At 48.0% G+C, this 23,742-nt stretch overlaps 1 protein-coding gene across 1 annotated transcript in view; it reads left to right on the forward strand.

Annotated features, from left to right (window-relative positions):
- Positions 1 to 1,263: 1,263 nt before the first annotated feature.
- Positions 1,264 to 23,742, forward strand: part of LOC311226539 (leucine-rich repeat and immunoglobulin-like domain-containing nogo receptor-interacting protein 1) — a gene marked incomplete at both ends in the record, with an annotated part of 28,981 nt that continues 6,502 nt past the window's right edge. Inside the window, 2 exons of the mRNA XM_084311959.1 lie at positions 1,264 to 1,557; positions 2,955 to 3,218. Of these exons, the coding sequence (XP_084168085.1) occupies positions 1,264 to 1,557; positions 2,955 to 3,218 (558 nt within the window). The remainder of the gene's footprint in view (positions 1,558 to 2,954; positions 3,219 to 23,742) is intronic.

Raw genomic sequence — 23,742 nt, forward strand, 5'->3', positions numbered from 1 at the left:
GGTCGCGGATCCTGCTGCCCGGCTGCAGGCGCAGTTCGTGCTAGGCCTGAGAGATGCTGCGACGCGAGATGAGGAAGTACGTAAAGGAGGACGGGGAGCGGACGTTCGTCGAATTGATGATGGCGGCGATAGATTGGTCCGAAGAGGAGATGGTCCTGCTCCCCACTAGGAGTGGCGCCCGGGCCCTGGTCCACGCCGTGGCCGCGGAGGGACGAGAGGCCCCGCTGAGCGTAGACACGCTACAGGAAGCTATTAAGCAGCTCTTCGCAGGGCAAGAGCGGCTGGGCGCACGCCAGGAGCAACTCTTCCAGGCCTTCCAACAGGAGCGAGACACGACCCGGAGAGGCGCCCCCGGACGGCGACGCCGAGACGACGCGCCCGCCGCTCCGCGAGAACCACCTCGCCGAGACGAAGAGGGCAGGCTGATCTGCTATGCCTGCAATCAGCCGGGTCACATCAGCAGGGATTGCCCCCGCCCAGCCAGCGGGCCACGCCCAGCCTCTACTCCCACCCCCGAAGCTCCGGGCCCGTCAGGGTACCGACCCGGACCACGAAGGGCAGGGCACCGAGACGCAAGACGTGCACGGGGAATGCCTCACCCTAGACGTCCAGATCGACGGGGTCGAGACCCGCTGCCTCTTCGACACCGGCGCCGAAGTCACCACCATGAACGAAAGCCACTTCCGAAGACACTTCCCACGGTCGAGGTTGACCCCCTCCAACTGGATCACCCTCATCGCCGCCAACGGGTTGAAGATCCCCGTAGTGGGGTGTCTCTACGCCGAGGTGAAGTGCCTAGATATGACATTTACGGGGAAATGCATATTCATACTAAAAGACGATCCCGCCCGAGTGGACACAGACGCCGTCCAGGGACTTCTGGGCATGAATGTGCTCGGCGGGGTAGACGGCCTGTTCAAGGGGATCAAGGGGATGCGCCCGGCGAGCCGAAGACGTGTCGACGCAAGAAGCATCGCCATACACCGGGTGGTCGCCGCCATGGCCCAAGAAGCCAGAGAGTGTACCGCCCCGGGAAGAATGGGGTATGTCAAGGTGGCCGGCAGAGAGCCGGTGGTCATTCCCCCACACAGCGAAGTGATCGTCTCAGGCCGCTGTCAGACGACGGCGGGGATGCGGCGTCCCGTGATGCTAGAGAACACGCCGAGTGCCAAGCTGCCCCCCGGACTACTGGTGGCGAACGTGGTGGCATACGCCCGACAGGGAAGAGTGCCTGTGCGGGTGTTGAACCCGACCAACGTCGAGATGGTGCTCAGACCCCGGTCCAGGCTGGCGGAGCTCCACTGCCCCCGTCATGTACGGCCTAAAGAGAGGGTGACCGTGGAGGAAGTAGACGGAGGCGTCCGAGTGGCGGCGATTGAGACTCGAGACAGCCCGCCCGAGGTGGAGCTGTACGGGAGGACCCGAGGGCTCACCGTGGCCGTACAGGCGAACCTGCAGGATCTCACACCGGCCCAAGTGAGCCGGTTAAATCAAGTGTTGGAGAAACACAAGGCGGTGTTCTCCGTAGACGATGGAGACTATGGTTACACAACCACGGTCACTCACTACGTCCCCACCGGTGACGCACACCCGGTCAAGCAACGACACCGCCGAATACCGCCCCACGTGTTCCAAGAAGTAAAGCTGCACGTACAAGACCTGGTGAACCAGGGTGTCCTGGTAGAGAGCTGCAGTCCGTGGGCGCCACCAGCCGTGATCGTCATAAAGAAGGACGGCTCCGTGCGGTTCTGCTGCGATTACCGCCGCCTAAATAACGTGACGCACCGGGATGCGTACCCCCTACCTCGCATCGAGGAGTCCCTAGACGCCTTGGGACAGGCCAAGATCTTCTCCTCGCTCAATCTCACCGCCGGCTACTTCCAGGTGGCGGTGAAAGAAGAAGACCAAGAGAAGACGGCCGTCACGACGCCCTTCGGCCTCTACCAGTGGACCCGTATGCCCTTTGGGCTGTGTAACGCACCAGCGACATTCCAGCGGTTGATGACCGCCGTGCTGGGGGACCTGGCCTTCGACGTTCTACTCGTCTATCTAGACGACGTCTTGGTGTTCGCCAGTGACTTCGAGAGTCACTGTCAGAAGTTGGACCTGGTGTTTGGACGGCTTCGGGAGCATGGGCTCAAACTCAAGCCCCGAAAGTGCTTCCTTCTGAAGACCGAGGTCAAGTTCCTGGGGCACATCGTCTCCGCAGCAGGCATACAGGTCGACACCGACAAAGTGAAGGCGTTGGAGGACTGGCCGGCGCCACGCTCAGCGAAGGAAGTGAGGCAGGTGATCGGGTTCCTGTCCTATTATCGGCGGTTCGTGCCCCGCTTCGCCCAGGTGGCCCAGCCACTGCACGCCCTGATGGGGAAAGAAAAAAAGGGGTTCGCCAAAGGCCGGCCCGAGGCCTTCAAGTGGACTCCGCAGTGTCAGACGGCCTTCGACCATCTGCGGAAGTGCCTCTTGACACCCCCGGTGCTGGCCTACCCCGACCTCCAGCTCCCCTTCATAGTGACCACAGACGGGAGTTACTTGGGACTGGGAGCGGTACTAAGTCAGAAACAAGAGGGCGTGGAGCGAGTCATCGCCTTTGCGAGCCGAGGCCTGCGTGTGTCCGAAAGGAACGACCAAAATTATAGTGCGTTCAAGCTGGAACTCCTCGCCCTGAAGTGGGCGGTCACTGAGAAGTTCAGAGACCTCTTGATGTACGCCCAGTTCACCGTGATCACGACCACAACCCGCTGAGGCACCTCGGCACGGCCAACCTGGGAGCAGTGGAGCAGCGCTGGAACGCTCAGCTAGCGGAGTACGACTTCGTGGTGCACTACAAACCTGGTCGACTCAACCAGAACGCAGACGCCCTGTCTCGCATGCCGATGCGATCAGAACCCGAAGTGGAAGACACAGAGAAAGACTTCCTAACGATACCCGCGACCGGCACCCACACCCGTCAGGGTCTCCAGGAACGGACCGCTCCTGTCCCCGCCCCAGTCGCCTGCGATGGCTACGTCGTGGTCCCCGCGGAGGAAGTACGGGCCCTGCTGTGCCCCGGGAGACCGACAGAGACGCGGGACGTCCCGAGTGTCAGCGCACGACAGATAGCGGCACAGAACGGGAACAGCGGATATGACTGGGCGGAAATGCGGCAACTTCAGGCAGACGACCCCGAGTTGGGTCCGGTGTGGCGGGCGGTGACGCAGGGGGTCCCTCCCACTAAAGTACAGCTGAAAGAAGGAGACCCGAAACTCTGCAAGTTATACGGGCAGTGGGAGCGGTTCCGTCTGCACCAACAAGTACTGTTTCGGCGCGTCAGCGAAACCCGCGACAGGAAGGAGGTTCTCCAGCTGGTGGTGCCCACAGCCCTGCGGCGGAGGATCTACGAGACCCAGCACGAGGATGGGGGACACTACGGGGTACGAGGGACGGTGGATCTGATGAGGCGAAGTTATTACTGGATCGGGATGGCAGAAGAGGTGAAGAAATGGGTGCAGCAATGCAAGCGATGTGCATTACCCCGTGATGTGTTCCCTAAAGCCCAGGCCCAGATGACCTGCACTAACGTGACGCCACCCATGGAGGTCCTGGCCATGGACTTCACCGTGTTGGAAAGGTCGGCGGGAGGCTACGAGAACGTACTGGTGTTGACCGATATGTTCACCAGATTCACTATTGCCGTACCGACCAAAGACCAGACTGCGAAGACCACCGCTGCCGCCATCATCTAGTACTGGTTCGTGTACTACGGTTGTCCTGCCCGACTCCATGCCGATCAAGGGCGAAATTTCGAGTCGAGCGTCATCAAGGAGCTCTGCAGACTGTACGGAATTTCGAAGAGCCGCACCACGCTTTACCATCCCCAGGGGAATGGGCAATGTGAGAGGTTCAATCGGACGATGCATGACATGCTGCGTAGTCTGCCCGCAGAGAAGAAGCGAGACTGGAAGGAGCACCTACCCGAGTTGGTACTTACGTACAACTGCCACGTGCACTCCTCCACGGGATACTCTCCCTTCTACCTGCTCTTCGGGAGGGACGCTAGGATGCCCCGGGATGTCCTGGGGGGCAGAGACGTCATTGACGAAGGAGCGGAGGACCTGGACGAGTGGGTGCAGGGTCACCACAAGCGACTAAAGGCCGCCGAGGCCACGGCGAAGCAGGCGTCTCATCGACGCAAGAGGATCTACGACCAAAAGAGCAGAGGCGCACTCTTGCGGGCCGGAGACCGGGTCCTGATACGCGACCACCGAATCCGGGGCCGTAATAAGATACAGGACAAGTGGGAGCCTACGTCTTATGTGGTGGTTACGCAGAGCCACGAAGCGACGCTCGTGTTCACGGTCAGGCCCGAAGCAGGGGGTCCAGAAAGGACCGTGCATCGAGACCAACTCAAGACCTGTCCCTTCCCGGCCTCTGACCCGGAAGTGCGGGCGAGGGCCCCTCGACAGATCCCTGTGGCACCGCGGAGCTCGTCCGAATCAGACATCGGAGGTGCTTTCGGGCACCGGCGGGAACCGCATCCTAGGGCGTGTAACCACCCCGGGCCCCTGCGGGACGCCCCTGAAGAGGCAGCGAATGCCGAGTCGGAGGTGGAGTCGACCCCCTCAGGAGAGGATGGGGAAGATGGCGGAGACGGAGTCGAAGAGGAGGCCGCTGGCGGTCCGCCGATGGCCCCGGAGGGCGAGGCTGTGGTACATGACCCACCACCGATGGCCCCAGAGGGCGAGGCTGTGGTCCATGACCCGCCAACGAACACTGAAAAATCCGACACGGAGTCGGAGGTGGGGGAAGTGGGACCCCCCCTGGTGGAACCCACCCGGCCCCAGAGGAGCACCAGAGGTCGGCTACCCGCTCGGTATCGCCAGGACTACGTGCTCAAGAGTGTGTTTGTTGAACAGTGTTTCCAACTCATGAAGGAGTGTGTGAAACTGTTAGCATAATGTGTGATTGTCGATCTATGTGTGAGACTGTTGGTCTCAGGACCGTTTTCATGCATGCGTTGGTTGGTGTTTCATTGAGTTAACTTGCAGAGGACTTAGCAAGTTCAAAGTGGGGGGAAATGTAGCACCCTGAAAATATGGCTATTATTCAGAAGTGCTGACTTGCCTTTTATCTCCCCTTTGTGCACAAAGACATGTTGACTAGTTTCCATTGATATTCTCACGAACAATGACGCGGGCTCCTCCTTCTTCTACCGGCTGGAATATGGATTATTAACAGTACCTCTGGATCATATTCACCCATCCTTTTCCCTGTGTGACTAGTAGGCGGTACCAGCAGGGGGCGGTGGCAGGCAGAGAGTGTACGGGAGAGAGGCAGGCAACGAGGAAGAGGGAATCACCTGGAGGTGGGAAGAACCGGAAGCTCTCTTCAGCTTGGGATGTAGCCGTGAACGGTCGCAGCTACAACGGGAGGTGCTTTGGAATAGCCCCGTTAAAGAATCACCAGAGAGCCCTGCCGGAGCGAGCGACGGGTGACGAGACATACTTGCTAGTGCCGGGTTATTCCAGAAGTATCCGTGATAGTGCGTGGGTAAGAGAAACTGAACCCAAAGACTAACGCCCATAGGTAGCGGGTTATAGTAGCAGCGTGACGGTATAAGTAGCATGCTGCTAACGGCTATATCGACTCCAGTGCACCCCGAGCGCGAGGCGCTGAAGAGGACCGGTGGTATAGTCAACCACGTTGCGCCACAGTATAACCGTGTAGCAGGTGGGCTGTTTGGGACCCAGAGTGTAGCTTCAGTGTGAGGTAGGGCCAGTGTATGGATGCGCGTCAACTCAGCTCCGGCTGTCAACAACCAGCCTTCGATGCCTGCTCTGCACCGGCTGTCTGCACCGGCTGTTTTCAGGCCAACACGGGAGTCCTTCCCGACCAGCAGAGGTCGCCATCACCCAGCACGCGCTCTCAGCCCAATACTGCCCCTCTGCTACAGCCCCGCTTGCTAGCGCCCGCGACTAGAGCGTTTGACGCCATCTTGCTACTTGGACGGTGGTGGCCTGGAGAGGCCGCCATTTTGGTTGAGTACAATCGAGCATCAATGCTCCGGATCTATTACACAGTACACAGTGTGGTGCAGCCTGCGGGCGAAGCTAATGGTTGCTAACTACAGTTCATAAGGGGTACCCCATTAACATTACATGCCGGCATTAGCATAGGACTTTTGTTTGGTAAAGTGGGCCCACATTTTTGGTTTCCTTTGAGTGTGATAACGTGTTTGTTCTTTAATAATATTTTCCAATATAATTAACCCTTTCCCTGTGGGGAGGTTACAGACCTGGTGCATCATAAGTAAAGCCTTAGAGAGGTACTGTTCTTGCCATATAATTAAAGCCTGATAGAGGTATTACATATGGTACCGACCCAGACGTGGGTGATGAGTCAAACCCATTGAAGTATATTAGCCCTGATACTAACCCAGAGGTGGGTGTATAATATACGTGTCTATGAGGTATTGAGTTACAAGCGGAGCTATAGTGGGACTTCAGTCCATTTGACCACTCCTATTAAATCATTGTAACTGAACAGTACAATTAACATTAAACATTAGATGGGATTCTGTGTGCGTGTCCATTCCTGTGCCCAGTATTAACTCTTTTGGTGTGGGTAACATATATATGATTAACCCCTTCCTACCCAACTCTCCCCTTTTCATTGTAAGGTTTCTAGTGGTCATCAAGGGAGGGTACTGCTTGCGGGACGAACGAATCTATTTAGGCATATCAGTCACTAGGTGTGGGAGGGCCCACGGAGGTAATCAGGGAGGTGAGAGCGAGTTGGGGAGTACTGCTGACCGCCCCGGAGAGGCGAGGAGGACCAGAGTACCAAACCAGGTTGGTAAATCCCGGGCCCCATTCACTCCCACTGCCGGGTCCCAGTTTGACGCTCCAGGCCCAAAGACGAGGGTGCAGTCAGACGGAGCTCTACTGTGTCCAGCTACCTTGTGACTGCCAGCAACCGTTCCCACGAAGCAGGGATAATCCACCCTGCTACATACAGTATGTTCCTGTCTGACTCTGGAGAAGATGGTAAGCACATTTCCCATAATATGCATGTTCCTTTAAGGCAAGTTCCGACTAGATGATAAAATACCTGATATCCTTTATGCCTGCCCCCCCCCCCCCCCATATACATATACAATAAGTTACCATAGTTGCATTTTGGGTAATTTTGGCTGGGCATGAATATTTTACAGCATGTTTTCAGCTTGTTGTAACCTGGCTATAACATATTGTTTTGTTAGTGTACAAATACATTTGATTTGATTTATGAGAGAAAACCTATCCCCTATGCCTGTGATATGTAGGTACAGTAAGTTATCTTTATTATGGCATATTATGTTTATTATTATTATTATTATTATTATTATTATTATTATTATTATTATTATTATTATTATTATTATTATTATTATTATTATTATTATTATTATTATTATTATTATTATTATTATTATTATTATTATTATTTATTATTATGTAAACACAACTTTGTTTATTGAGCAGCTATCACATTATGAGGGCTCAGGAGGTAGAGCGGTTGTAGTCGGAAGGTTCCCGGTTTGATTCTTGCTCCTCCCGGGCAGCGTGTCGAAGTGTCCTTGAGCAAGACACTTAACGTAAGGTTATGTATATAACCAAGTTCTATGAGTTATGGTGACGCTCAGCATCAAACTGCACTGTACTTCACTTCGTGCACGAGCACTGAATAAAAAATTCCACCATGTACCTTTACATCCCAACATTCGTCTGGCCACACCCCCATCCGCTTACCTTCATAAGCAGGTGTGTGGTCACCTACTCGCCTCCTTCCCAATCTTTCACCACAAGGCGAGATCAAGGGCCGCAGCGGCGTCTGATGCTGAGCGTCACCATAACTCATAGAACTTGGTTATATACATAACCTTACGTTCTATTTCGTTATGGATCTCGCTCAGCATCAAACTGCACAAGGGAGGTTGAGCGAGAGCCATAGCCCGACAAATGTACCCCGCTGAGGCCCCCCACAACCATCAGACCGGGGAGGACCGAGCCCCCCGACCCTCCCTAATGGAGGATACCCCCCCTATTGGAGGCTTACGGGAGGGAGACGGATCCGACCGTGCGAAGAGGAACTCAAGCAACCCAACGCATAGGGTGAGCAGGCCGTGGCTTGACCCCACGACTAAACACACGCACAACCCGCATGCCACCCGGGAACGAACGGAAGGAACAAACCTCGTTACTGCCCCCAAAATCACGGGGTCAAGAGCAACCCAACCCCGTGGCAAGGCTGTAGCAGCGGAGCGCGAAGGAAGACCCAGACCCACCGAAGGGACTGGATCCCCTGGAAAAAGGGGGCCCGGAGAGGTCAATGACACCAGGCATCAAGACCCCACCAGGCGGTCACTTAGTGACACCGCCCCCCACATCGCCAGCGTATTCGGATAAGGCCCCTCCAAGAGCGGGCCCTTTCCCCCAATAGCACACCGCCTGGCACACTGACCCTGCAGAACAGGTAGTCAGCATGGCCGTAAGCACTCAAAAAAGGTTAACCAACGGAAGCAGGCAGCGTACCGGGGAAACCAGGCAGCAGGCTGTAACCTGAGCCTGGAGCACTGCGGACGAGACAGGCGCCAAAGGAGTCAGCTGAAAACAGCCCCCCTGGCGGAAGGGGCGTATGCTGGCGTTGTTGATCACCATGACAAAGCCTCCATCAAAAAAAAAACACCCAGAGGGGTCGAGGCAGAGAAGGCCGACATGATTGGCAGACGTCATGAACGTGCAGGGGCACACTCAACCGGGCAACCCGGGAGTTGACACTGCTCCAACATACCAGGGAATCAACTACCCTCTCGGTACAGATGGTGGTTGTTCCTATAACCCCTCAAGAAAAAAGGGTTATCCCAGGCCTACGGTATCAACGAAACCTTACTTCGGACCGGGCCCGGCGGCTCGGGAAGCACACAGGGTTACCAGAGGAGGTCCAGAAGACCACCCCAACAGCCCCCTCTTCGCCATGCGTGAGAGAGGAGCGAAATAAATGAGAACCAGTCCCTTAGGATAGTGCCAGGTACAACGTGTACCCAACAAAGGATCTCCATAACGCCTAACTCTGTGACACCCGGGCCGACCCGGCATTTTCCCCCCCGAAAAAAGCACAAGTCCCTCAGGGTACCAGAACAGCAGATCTGCATCCCCGGCGGACAACGGGTTTAACTGACCTGGACCAGCGCGACCAGACCAGTCCCGTGTCCTAACCACGCCGACATGCCCACTCCAGAAGAGGGGGTAGGTATGCGTGTCGATCTAAAACATGAAAAGAGGGCGCCACCCAGATGGTCCCATTTGGACCGTGATCAGTGGCCCACCCCAAGGGCGTGAGACCCCTCTACCTATGTTCTGATCTATTCCGTTAACATCCCCCAGATATGAACCAGAATTCATCGACAACCTAGTAAACTGGCGCTCGGAAGAGACAAAACTCCATCCCAGTTGCCCCATAAAAACGCTGTTTTAATAACAAGCAACCAAGGCGCACTTAGCCCCTGCGTGATTCTTTAACAGAAACACACCGAGCCAGCACTATGTATGCGTCGAGACCCAAACACATCAATGGATAGTCTAGCAAGACACCAAACATTGTTCCTCCAAGTCGCCTGGGAGAACGACACGGAGCCGTCGTGCTTCACGTTCCTTCCTCTTTTTATTTAAAAAGAAAGAAACACAGACTGACATGAATCCCACGTGACGCAGCTGAGGGTAATTTTTTTTAACATTTTTACATCCCACCACCCTCGCCATAGGGAGGAGACGGAAATCCCCAGAGAGACTTCCCACGTGAGCTGTATAGATTGAAAAGAATATATTGCAACATTGAGTATGTAATATTTGGGTTAGGGCTCTCCGAGGAGGAGGCACTAAACCAATACACACTCAATAATCGAATTGAATCGAATACACACACAATAGAGCAGAACTCCTTTTTGAAGTTCTACTCACCTTGACAATCTGAGGAGGAGGCTCTGAACTCTGAGGAGGCTCCCTCACAGGGAAGGAGAGTCCGAACTCACAGAAGGCCCGAAGAGGAGCTTCGTGAGGAGGAGCTCTGACAACTCCCTGAAACAGATCCATAACATGGACCCGAACAACCCACGGAAGTCTTACCAACAGAGACACGCTCAGTGACGTACTCTATGGCGGGGGGATTTCCACGGTGCACACGCCCAATCTTCCAGGGCATGGGACCAGGAAACCCCCCCCCCCCTCTTACCCTGTAACGTGCCGAACAGCAACGTGACAGGAACCTTGAAGGACAGGTGGTTTTACCCCTGACCAACAGAAAAAGGGGAGGAAAGGATTACCAGTTCACCCCTTTACGACCCCTCACCCATGATACGATGTAACGACAAGTAGAGCATGACCCAGTCACAGCATGCTACATGAAGTATCTAACAGCTTCACATAGCTCATGTGCTAACCTGCTATCTGATTTTTACTAAGGAAAAAACACAGAATAGAGAGGGCCCCCTTTAAGAGCCCCGGTACCAGACTTACACATGTGCTTCTGTGGCCAACCTAACCCAGTTGTAGATCACAAGACACACACAACCCTTCATCACAACAAAAAATGGCAAAAGTACACTCTTGCTACAGAGGAACGCCGTTTTTCATAACGAGAGAATACAGAATCCTCGATTATGTATTGGCCACAGGCCTTGCTAAGCACACATGATAAGTGACCAAACAATCTTTTCTTTAGGAAAATATAGTTTCTCAAGCGGAAAGCACAACCCCAGCAATTAAGCTGAGGGTTACATCGTATCCCCACAAACACAGTGACACAATATATTGTAAACAACATGTCTGAGAGGAGGGTGGGGAAGCCCCAGGGAACCGGGGGGATCACCCCTCCTTCCTTACCCTTGATACGACCAAGTTGAACAGGTAACCTTGGTAATATGTGAACACACTGTTCATTGTCATTACAGGTTGAGAAAATAATTCATTCCTCAATCACATGTCACTAAGCATAGCTTTATAGGTTAAATAACCCCCTTAGTTGTGAGTTCACGTTACATGAACACACATGTTCTCATCACAACTAACCAGATCATTTTTACATATGTAAACAACAACCCGATTTTTATGGAGAGAGAAGCTATACCAGTGACAAGACAATTCACACACAACACGCGTCGTATCCTCAATGTATTGCAGCAACACACGTTTTGGAAAACATCGTTATTACAAAACATGTAGAAGGGAAGGAAAGAAGAAGTGTTTAAAGTCCGGTCGGGACCTTCCTACCCTGAGCGCAGGCCAAGAGAACTGCAATCTGGTTAACGGGACACCGAAATTGAACACAGCATCTCCTGTGTCGGTGACGAGGTTAGCGTCGCTGCGCCACCCAGCCGCTACGTTTCTCCATGTTGAGGCAGTCCTCGCTGGCAGGGCTCCCGGTGTAGGTTCGACTAACATCCTCTGTCAAAGATGACGTCGTAGTTAGAGTGTTTAAGGCATGTTATAGTCATAGAAAACGTTCAACAGTGTAGCATTAAGCTAACAGCCGTCCGACTGATAGCAACAAGCTAACGTTTACTAGCCTGGTAAACACAGCGAGCTAACGCCGCAGCTAACAGCTGACTGGCTAACACAGTAGGCCACAACTAGCACGCCAGCTAAGCAGCTATCCGACTGATAGCAACAAGCTAACGTTTACTAGCCTGGTAACACAGCGGGCTAGCGCTGCAGCTAACAGCTGACTGGCTAACACAGTAGGCCACAACTAGCACGCCAGCTAAGCAGCTATCACCTGAACTGTACACAACAACATAACAAGCCACACTTCAGACAGGCCGCTGTCCAAGTCCCTCCCCTAAGAGGGAAAAGAAAAATAATGTCAAAACACAGTTTTCAACGGTGATCCAGACATACAGCGGGGCCAGCACAGTTCCCATTTCGGGCTGCAGCCGACTTTGAGCATGGAACTCCCGATAAAGAAGATCCTATGCCCACATTTCCTCGTTAGGGTATACTTTCATTTTTATATGAAAGGTGGGGCCTGCACGGGACAGAGAAGCATCCGCTCGAGAATCCTGGGTTCACCAGGACCTGGTCGCGGCCCACTAGATTGACCATCATGGGCGTCAGACCAAGATCCTCCGACCGCCGTTTAAGCCGAGCAGAGGACCCCAGCCTGGAGTCTGCGTTTCGTAAATTGTCAGCTAACCCCCACAGCATCAACAACAACCAGAGCTTGCAAGCAAAACAGTACGTACCCATCCTGGAAACAACCGCTTCTCACAACAGTCGGTGCTTCCCACAGTCCAGCTGTGTGGCCGGAGGGCAACCCCATCCAGCCGCAGCAAGGAGGACTGTAGCTGGGGAGCATGTCAGCGGCGTGAGCTCCTAATACAAAAAAGCCGTTGAAGGTCGGAATGACCATCATCTTCCAGACACTCCAGTAACGAAGACAATATCGCCGTATTTTCTCGAAAATAGTGAGAGAGAAAATAAAGATATGATGTCAACGTATCTTCCCGTTCTTTTGTTTTCCAACTTTCTTCTACTAACAACCTCGTCAAGTGGGGATCTACCGAAGGCACTTCCTTGTGGTGAAAGTGAAGAAGGAGGCGAGTAGGTGACCACACACCTGCTTATGAAGGTAAGCGGATGGGGGTGTGGCCAGACGAATGTTGGGATGTAAAGGTACATGGTGGAATTTTTTATTCAGTGCTCGTGCACGAAGTGAAGTACAGTGCAGTTTGATGCTGAGCGAGATCCATAACGAAATAGAACCCCTAATTGCTCCCGATGAGCAGGCTGGTACCTTGCATGGTTGCCTCTGCTGTCAGTGTGTGAATGTGTAAATGAATGGGTAAAATGTGAGGAACAAAATTGTAAAGCGCTTTGGATAAAAGCGCTATATAAATGCACCATTTACCATTTTCCATTACCTAGGTTTTGAATTTTACACTATAGTGCATGCAATATAGCTACTGTTAGCAAAAAAAGAAACGTGTGTGCTAAAGTTAGCTTGCTAGTGGATGGTGTAGGACTTTACAGTCTTAATGCTTTTAGAGGAAGTTTTCATCCCTTTCCAAAGAAGCTATAGCATAAAATGACTGGTACCCATTCCTCAACATCTCTAGTTTCAGACAACACCCAAATCCTCACTCTAGCATTACATTTTGCCCATTACAGCCTCGTTATTGGTGGCTGTACTGTTCGTGAGACAACCAGTATAGGGTTAATGTTAGCTAAAGAGAATGTCCATTTGGTAGTACATTATGTTATATTGTTTGTGCTTCACTTCAAAGCTAGCACTATGGGTAAACGTCAAACAGCCATTGGCACCTGAAGATCAGTCTACATTCCAGCCAGCCAACCACATACAAGGGATGGTGAAAGGATTTTTGAATAAGAAAAATACAACTTGTCGTCTGAATCGCTCTCTGTCTCGATCGCATCTTATTCCCTGGGTGTGTTATCTGCCGATATCAGCTGAGGGGTGTTGATGTGTAATATCATTGAGGAACTAACTGATCTCCAACCTACCAAAGTCAGCCCATGTCAACCCCACTTCTTAGGGACCTGCACTGGCTCCCCATTGCTGCACGAATCCGCTTCAAGGCCCTCGACCTAGCATACCGTGCGGCAAAGGGAACCGCTTCTGCCTACCTCGGGTCAATGGTCTCTAACTACACACCCTCAAGACCCCTCTGCTCTACATCTTCTGGCCGCCTCAGACCCACTCTTATCCGAGCTTCGGGAGGGTCATCAAAGAGAAGCCGCCTATTCTCAGTCCTTGCTCCACAATGGTGGAACGAACTTCCCACCACAGTTAGGACAGCCAAAACCAGACCAATCTTTCGCAGCTCCTTCTCCCAACCCCCAAATACTGAATCGAGAACCTCATCCTTCACTCTGTCATCTTTCTCTCCCAATACAGAAGCCGAGACCCTGACACTGGTAACGTCGAACCGTCCGACTACATGCCAGCTGGACCAGCTACCCTCCCCACTCCTCCAGAGCACCAGACATCCTCCCATTCCTAACTGCAACCATCAACTCCTCACTCAACTCGGGGGTTGTCCCCACCTCCCTAAAACAAGCCAGAGTCACGCTGCTCATAAAAAAAAAACCTGAACCCCACCGTCATAGGCAACTATCGTCCTGTCTCTCTTCTCTCCTTCCTTTCTAAAACACTTGAACGTGCTGTATCCAACCAACTCACTGCTTATCTCTTACAGAATGACCTCCTAGACCCTAATCAGTCTGGCTTCCGGACTGGCCACTCCACAGAAACGGCCCTCATTGCGGTCACAGAGGCACTTCACTTAGCAAAAGCGAAAGGCCTCTCCTCTGTCCTGATTCTCCTAGATCTATCTGCAGCCTTCGACACAGTCAACTATCAGATCCTCCTCACGGCCCTCACAGGAATGGGAGTGGTTGGCTCTGCGCTGACATGGCTGACATCATACCTCAATGACCGCTCCTACCAAGTGTCATGGAGAGGGACCCTGTCGGCCACCCGCCCCCTGCGGACGGGTTTCCCCCAGGGCTCGGTCCTAGGACCCCTTCTCTTCTCCCTCTACACTAAATCACTGGGTAACATTATCACGTCTCATGGCTTCTCGTATCATTGTTATGCCCATGATACTCAACTCTTCCTCTCCTTCCCTCCCTCAGATATCCACGTCTCTGAGCGGATCTCGGCCTGTCTGTCCGACATCTCCGCCTGGATGACGACCAACCACCTCAAACTGAACCTAAGCAAAACAGAACTGCTCCACCTGCCGGCAAAATCCTCCCCCCTGACCGACCTTTCCATCACAGTCGAGAATGCAGCTGTGACCGCGTCCCCGACCACCAAGAACCTTGGTGTTGTCCTCGACGACCAGTTGAACTTCTCTGCTCACATCGCAGCGACAACCAGAACCTGCAGATTCCTCCTGAGCAACGTCAGAAGAATCCGCCCCTTCCTGACCAAAGAAGCCACCCAACTCCTCGTCCAATCAACAGTCATCTCCCGCCTCGACTACTGCAACGCACTGCTCGCTGGCCTCCCGGCCACTGCCACCAAGCCTCTTCAACTCATTCAGAACGCAGCGGCCTGATCTCAAACCTACCGAAGTCGGCCCATGTCACCCCACTTCTTAGGGACCTGCACTGGCTCCCCATTGCTGCACGAATCCGCTTCAAGGCCCTCGACCTAGCATACCGTGCGGCAAAGGGAACCGCTCCCGCCTACCTCCGGTCAATGGTCTCTAACTACACACCCTCAAGACCCCTACACTCTGCATCTTCTGGCCGCCTCATACCTACTCCTATTCAAGCTCCGGGAGGGTCATCAAAGAGATGTCGCCTATTCTCAGTCCTTGCCCCACAATGGTGGAATGAACTACCCACCCCAGTTAGGACAGCCGAAACCCGTCCAATCTTTCGCCGTTGACTAAAGATGCACTTCTTCAACCATTATCTGAAAAAAAAATATATATATATTAAAAAAAAAGACCTAACCCTAACTAACCTTACTGTCATGCACCTAATAAACTAACCTACACTGTAACACGCAACACTTTGATGAACATTGTTACTCAGCTGATAGAGTTGTACCCTTCCTGATGACTTGTCGTACAGAACTTGTAAGTCGCTTTGGATAAAAGCGTCAGCTAAATGACTAAATGTAAATGTAAATATTATATTAGAACCCAAAATAACGTACAAGCAAGGTTCAAAAACATTAATCTATAGATGGGTGGTTAATGCCATTAATATAGACAATTTCATAGTGACAATAATAACGATCTAAAACGACCCACGTGTATTTCCTGTTGCAATGTTTGCTAATAACTGATACAGGCATAAGTGAGAATAACAAATATAAAATAGGTAGCAAAATAAGGTAAATCACAGTTTTTCACATTAGGATCTAACATCCCAATAGGCCTCTCTGTTTACGGTTTGATTCGGCAGTAATAAATAGGCAGTCATACAAATTATAAAATAGAATAGACAGAGTAAAAAGTGCTGTTTACGGTTTGATTCAGTAAATAGGCAGTAATAAAAATTATAAAATAGAATAGAGTAAAAAAAGTGTGATAAAAGAGTTCAATAAAAATATACAATAACATTTAAACAGAGCAGTGCATCACTCGTAACACTTAATAGAACAACAGAGCAGTGCATCACTCGTAACACTTAATAGAACAACAGAGCAGTGCATCGCTCTTAATACTTTGAGTTTCTTTACAAAGTTCAGTTCTAAATTACCTTATAGAACAACAGAGCAGTACATCGCTCTTGACACTTTATAGAACAACAGAGCAGTGCATTATCTATAACATTATTTTCTGACTAAAGCTTTTGCTTCCTGCTCTTATGCAAGTTTATGTAACATGTGCTGTGTTTGGTTTCCTCATCTTTTCATTACTAATGGATATTCAAGAAGACTCCAGTAAAAAAAAATAGAAAGACAGAAAGGAAAAGGAAAAAAAAGGCAATTGCAAGGATTTGCTGTCCTGAGAGCGCATTTGCCCTCATGGTCAAACTGGGTTTAATTCACAAATAATCCTTGGAGGCTGGACAAATAACGTTGACATTCATAAATACAAACATGCATTCTGCATGCATACAACAGCTTTGTGTTAATCCATTAATGTGTGCAGTTAACTGTTCCAAAGTAAATAATCATGTAAATCTCAATGTCCAAATAATAATATATATTTGTATGCCTTTCCCTTCAGATAACACAGTATTCCAGTTGTGCTCTTTGAGTAAAGAAAAGTCATACAAATAAACATCTCTGATGCATTTAGAGGCACCTGTAATTCAACTGCAGAAGAACATAATTTGGACAAATTGGACAACTGAAAAGGACACTTCTAAAACCATGTATATGTATTGTCTCCATAGCAGATTAGAAATTCTAATAAAATATATTTGGATTCATGCAGTCATACATTTTCATATATTATAGTTTGAAAGTGCACCACTGGTGTAAAACATTTTCAGGTTGTTTGTATTTCTCGTGGGTAAATCGTGCAGATGCCACCCTTTGCTGCTGTACCCTTGAGCAAGACATTTTAACCTGAAGCTCGACTAATAATTGCTGGTTTGCTACATTATGACACTCTCTCTACCAGACTCGTAACCAGGGACTGACGCAGCACTTTTACTGATCAAAGGCACAAGACGTGCAGCTCCCTTTTTTTTTTTATTATTATTTTTTTTATTTCCGCAATCTGGCTCCTAATTTAATTCCCATCTGCTTTTACACCTAAATCTCCATATCCTTCTGACCCGCGTGTCCCTTTCCGTCCTTCCTGTGGAAACCGCTCAGCAGGGGGTCGTATTGTGTCTGGATGGGTTCCATCAACAGAGTTTATAATCCTCCAGCATGTAGGCTGTGCCCGTCAGTGTGTCCTGAATTGGGTCGTCTCTGCCATGAGGATAACAGAGGGACACCAGAGCTACGGTAAGACAACAACAACACTTCCTCCACACCACTGAATTGTATTCTAGAGATAGAATAGACATTCTAATCATTGCCTGTCAGTACATGTTTGTATATATATTTGTATATATTTAAAGAGGACATACAGTAAACCAGGACGTTTTTATTTGACGTTATATTATTTTGGTGAGTTATCCTCTGACTATTGCTTGAATCAAACTGAATAAAAAAGGCAGAAGACTGATCTAAAATTAAATAAGAAAAAAATAAAGCTAAGGGAACTGTATTTGCATATTTGCACGTTTCTTCATGTTAATGATCCACATACAATTACAGAAGGAAGGAGATCCCAACAGTATGGATTATTATTATTATTATTATTCATTATGTCATCTTGAACATGAAGGCGCAATCAAGTGACAGTGAGTTATTAGGCTTTTACCAAACCAGCGATCTCTTTTACCAAACCAGCGATCTCTGTTACCGAACCAGCGATCTCTTTTACCAAACCAGCGATCTCTTTTACCAAACCAGTTATCTCTTTTATCAAAGCAGCAATTTCTTTTACCAAACCAGCAATCTCTTTAACCAAACTAGTCATCTCTTTTACCACACCAGTAATCTCTTTTACCACACCAGCGTTCTCTTTTTACCAGACCAGCAATCTCTTTTACCAAACCAGCATCTCTTTTATCAAACCAGCTATCTCTTTTACCAAACCAGAGTATCTTTTCACATAAAAAAAGAAAAGAAAAATGTCTTATGCTTTTTGTAATTTCAATATTCAAAAATGTGTATTACCATACCACAATAAAAGGCTTAAAGGGGACAAACCTAACATGTCTTTTATGTGTTTTTGCAAAGAAAGTAGTCGATTACATCTTTTTTAAATCTAATTTGAAAGATTTCCCAGTACACATTTCTTTCCTTTTTTCAGAGGGTGCAGAACACAACACATTCTAAATGAACTATTCCCTTCCCTGCCTGCATGGTAGCATGGTAGAGTAGACCAAAGAGTAAAATAAACCTTTTCAAAACCGATCAGTACATTAGGTAGCCATGTGGTCCTGGCTCCAAAAAGCACAGCTAATTGACTTCCTAACCAATTGCTTGTACTTGCTTGGCAACACAAGTGGCAATACTCTGAAGAGTTTGTTTAGGCTTGTTAATCTTCTAAAGATTTTTTAACACTGCCCAAATGGCAAGGAGTAGGTTATTGTCCCCCAAAGACTTCAGTTCAGAAGACCAAATCCATACAAAACCCTTTTTCAATAATGTGTCTCCTTTGAATTGTAAAAGTAGAACTTTAGCATATTTGGCAAATAAGCACACAAGCAGTCAAAAACCAACATGACCTGCCCTAAGGATCTGTTGTTTTGGCTCTGTATTGTATGGTCTATGCAGGTGATTGTTCCAGTAGGGTGATCGTTCCAGTAAGATAACTGAAAAAAATGATGTAATACTTTATTCAACATTTATGACAATCCATCATTACAGCAGAACCTCAATCATCCAAACATTAGAGTTCCAAACTGACTGGTTTGACAAACCGGCCAGATACAAACCGTTTTTTTTCCCCATGGCTGTTGCTGAACACATTATATCATTATTATAAACATTTTCTGCCAAATATTACATGTAGGACAATGTATTACAATGTACTTTATTTCACATTATTATTAAATTATATTTCGGAAGAGGTCCTATGTGTTTTCATGCATATTTCAATAATCCAATTAACAATCGACCTCCGTTCAGATAAACAAGGTTCTGTTGTACTTTGTTGGTTGTTGAGACAAAGGTTTGGGACAACTAGAGCTGTGACAACGGCACAAGACCCTTAGAACCCGGTCCAATTAAACTCCTAACACCTTTTCACTAACATGCACTATTTTGAGCCAAGGCCATGTTTAGACATGTCCCAATACAGAGTGAGCCAAACTGATCAAGGGAGAGTGGTTGTTCAGTACTTCAATGTGCCCTCGAAGTCGAAAGGCATGGCTTAAAAGGCAGGGTTTGTGCTTAGCTATCCCAGCATGCATTGCCATAGCAAAACAATCTGTCCCATTCTGATGTCACTTACCCTTCGAGTGTCACTCAAAATGAAGGGAGAGTGTTTAGCGATCCAATTGGGTATTTTATTTTTAGTATATTGGTATATATAATATGGCACCCTCATCAGGATAACTGGGATATACTATAGTAGGTTTTGTGTATCTTGCAGCATCTCACAGGAAATTTAACAAATTGGTAAGAAATAGAATGACACTCAGTGACACTGAGTTGACACTCAGTTAGAATGACACTGAGTTGCCTACACCTGTGTGTGAGCGAGTGTTATAAGATCGTAACCAGTGGTGGAAGAAGTACACAGTTCCTTTACTTAAGTAAAATTAGATGTAGCTACCCAGATAAAATGGTACTCTGGTAAAACTGAAAGTCCTCCATTCAAGATTTACTTAAATAAAAGTAGATAAGTATATGATATTGAATGTACTTAAGTATAAAAAAAAAAAATTTACACATCCTGTATGATGTTTGTGTATTGGGAGCATTCAATCCTCTATTGACCTCTGTTGACCTCTAAAGGTTATGAGTGGTCCAGTGATGCTGGCTCTGATTACGTCTTCTTGAAGTTGGCAGGCTTCAGATTTGAAAGTACATTTCACAGTACAGTAGGCTACACCAGCTCATTGTCCCGTACACACCACTGTGTATTTTAATGCTTTGTTTTCCCGCTCTTCATTAAGCCTAAGGAGACAGCAGCATTGGTATATTTTTATTTACAAAGCCATAGTGGGTAAACTCTCTGTATATCTGTGTAATCTCCCATCACTCACCACCAGCTGTTATAATTGTTGCTCCGCTAGATGGCTGCTCTACCAGGTACCCAGGATTTGCTCAGAGCAGCTGAGAGCAGCTTTCTCCTGTTTTGCGCCCTGGTCATGGAATAACCTTCAGAACACACTACAGCTTAATGTTTCTGTCTCCCTGGGAGAGTTAAAATATCTAGTCAAATAATCTGTTGTCCCTTGTCTGTTTTTAACATGCTCTAGTTTTTTGGGGGTTCAATTCGATTTTTATTTGTATTATTTTATAATTGTGTAACTTTTTAATGGTGTGCTATCTTGGCCATGATTGTAATCTCAAGGGACTTCCTGGTTAAATAAAGATTATACAAATGATCTTCCATACATTTTTGCTGGTTCGGACAAATGTAGTGGAGTAAAAAGTACAATATTTCCATTGAAATATCGTGTAGTAAAAGTACTTATGTACCGTGCTTGAGTAAAAATACTTTGTTGCTTTCCACCATGGATTGTAATAATAATAATAATTCATTACATTTATATAGAGCTTTTCTAGACACTCAAAGCGCTCCCCACAATGTAGGGTGGAAATTGCCTCCTTCACCACCACTGTTAGCACCCAACCTTGGGCTACGCAGGCTCAATGGCTGCCATACACTGGCACCCGGCACACATCACACTACACAATGGCTGAACGGCTCAGGAGACAAGGATTGATATCAGCCAATTCAGGGGAAGGGATGATTAGGTGGCCTTGATGTCAGAGACCTGATTGGGAATTTGGCAAGGATTGTTGTCTTTATTGAAGCAATAAAACAAGGATTGTGCAATACAATACAAAGAATATTGATGAAAAGGATAAAAACACAATAAAGCCCTAGAGCTTGTTTCCATTGTGGTCCTTGTGAAGTGAAGTGAATGTAAGTGTGCATAATGTGAGCGCATGTGTGCGCGGGGAACATAAAACAAGATACAATATATAAAAACAAAAACAATACTTCACATTAATAGAGACCTCACCAAATAACAATGACTCTACAGGGGTTCCAATACTTAAAACCAATACAAGGGACAGATAAAAAACTAACAGAGGATTAAGAACCATTTTGCAGCAATTTTTTTAAGGAGGTCTTGAAGGTAAACCTGGAAGCAAGTAGCTTTATATTTTCAGGTAGTCTGTTCCATAAAATTGCTGCAGAATATAAAAAGGTACATTTGCCCATTAAAGTTTTTAATTTTAAGGATACGATGTTGGTGGAATGTCGGGGAACCCCCTACTCTTTGCGATAGGCGTCCTGGGTTCTTTAATGACCGAGATTCAGTCAGGACCTCGGTTTAGCGTCTCATCTGAAGAGCTTTGAACTCATTAGCCTGAATATAATCTCACGTTACACCAATTCCCCCTGGAGACAGAGTGTTGTCACAATCCAGGCCTAATAATATGACAATCAAAGGTCAAAATCTTCTTTATTTCTTCTTTCTTCCTTGAGTCATATTGCATTTTGACTTCCACATCCCACATTATCAGCGGTTCCATTGATATCTTCCCATCAGAGCATTAAGTACTAAATGGAGTAATGAAGACTGAAGTAAATGAGGTACTTCCTTTCAGTCGGGTCAGACAGATGATCCAGAAATAATCTGGATTTACTGGAAGTCCTATTAGACATTTCTCTCCTTGTGGCAAAACCACAACATCTGTCTGACTTTGTTTACTTAGCTTTTCCTTCAATTGTCCCTATCAAATCACACTCTTAAGCTGTTTCTATCCCTGATTCCTATAGGCTGTTCGCCAACACCAGCTGAGGTTATGTTTACCATGTCTGTGGACTTAGAACAGTTGAAAATCTAATCCACTCCAAGCTCTGCAGATGTTTACAGAGCACTCTGGAATGCTTAGGGCAGCCTCCATCCCACCGTCTCTGCAGATGTTCACAGAGCACTCTGGAATGCTTAGGGCAGCCTCCGTTCCACCCTCTCTGCAGATGGTAAATGGCTGCATTTATATAGCACTTTTATCCAAAGCGCTTTACAATTTGTTCCTCACATTTTACCCATTCACTCACACATTCACACACCGACGGCAGAGGCAACCATGCAAGGTGCCAACCTGCTCATCAGGAGCAGTTAGGGGTTAAGTGTCTTGCTCAAAGACACTTCGACATGCTGCCCGGGAATCTAACCGGGAACCTCCGGATTACCAGATGACTGCTCTACTTCCTGAGCCACTGTCGCCCCCAATGTTTCCAGAGCACTCTGGAATGCTTAGGGTATCCTCTGTCCCACTGTCTATGCAGATGTTCACAGAGCACTCTAGAATGGTTAGGGTAGCGTCCCACCCTATAGTCTCTGGATAAATTTTTGGCTGATGAGGGTCGCTGAATGAGCAAGCATTCCCATCAAGTACCATTATTGTGGTATGGGTATTTGAGGAAAACTCCTCTCTCTCTGGTTATGAGAAACAGTAGCTAAATGAGTGAAACAATGCTGATTTATTTTGCACAGAATCTCACACACATCCAAAAACTCTGTGTTTTGCACACATTAATTTAGTTTGATAGTTATTGAGAGTGAATTACTGTAGTTTGAATATGGCCACCAGTGATGTCATTGGGGACATCGAATAGCCTACCTGTGTTGTGTTGATTACAACTCAATGAAATTATGTAGATGAAGAAATAGCAATACAGGGACTGTTACCTTATAATTTCATTGAGCTATAATTAACACAACACAATGATGTATTCAATGTCCCCGATCACTGGTGGCCATATTCAAACTAATTTGATAACTGTCAAACTAAACGAATGTGTCAAAACAGAGTTTTTGGATGTTTGTGTGAGATTATGTGCAAAATAAATCAGTGTTTTTTTTTTTGGTGAAATACCCCTGTAATGTTCAATAATATGGACCGAACTGTAGAAGGATATATAATCCAATTAAAACAGTTATCATCCGACAAAAAGCCAAACAAATCATTTGACTGTGTTTCCCTAACTACGTCTTTTGCCGTTGCCTTCAACAGTAGCGGATGGAAGAAGACTGATCGTCTGGTCATGAGAAGCTGCTGCCCGTTGGCCAAGTGGTGAGTGTGGTTCTTCACAAGGCATTAACAAGCGAGAAACTGACACATTTCACGACACATCCGAAAAATGAACAATACAGCTGAGGCTGTATTTTTGGGTGTTGGGAGGGACACTCCCAGGTAGAACGCGTATTGCTGTCATGTGTAAGGAGGATAATGCTACTTGTTCTCACTGAAAACCAGAAGAGCTGTATTGAAATCCCCTTTTTAAATGGTCAAATTATGAAATATTGTCTTAATTTCAATTGTAGGGATTATGAAATTATATCATAGCCACACAGCTCTTGCAATTGTTGAAGCTAGTCCACATTAACTTTGATTGGCTTACCTCCCTTACACCAGACATTTAGTTTATATCACAAGGGAATAGTGAAACGAGTTATTGTATGTAAGGGGGAGATCAGAGGACAG

The sequence above is a fragment of the Notolepis coatsorum genome (assembly GCF_963971535.1).
Source record: "Notolepis coatsorum genome assembly, chromosome: 4".
NCBI lineage: Eukaryota > Metazoa > Chordata > Actinopteri > Aulopiformes > Paralepididae > Notolepis > Notolepis coatsorum.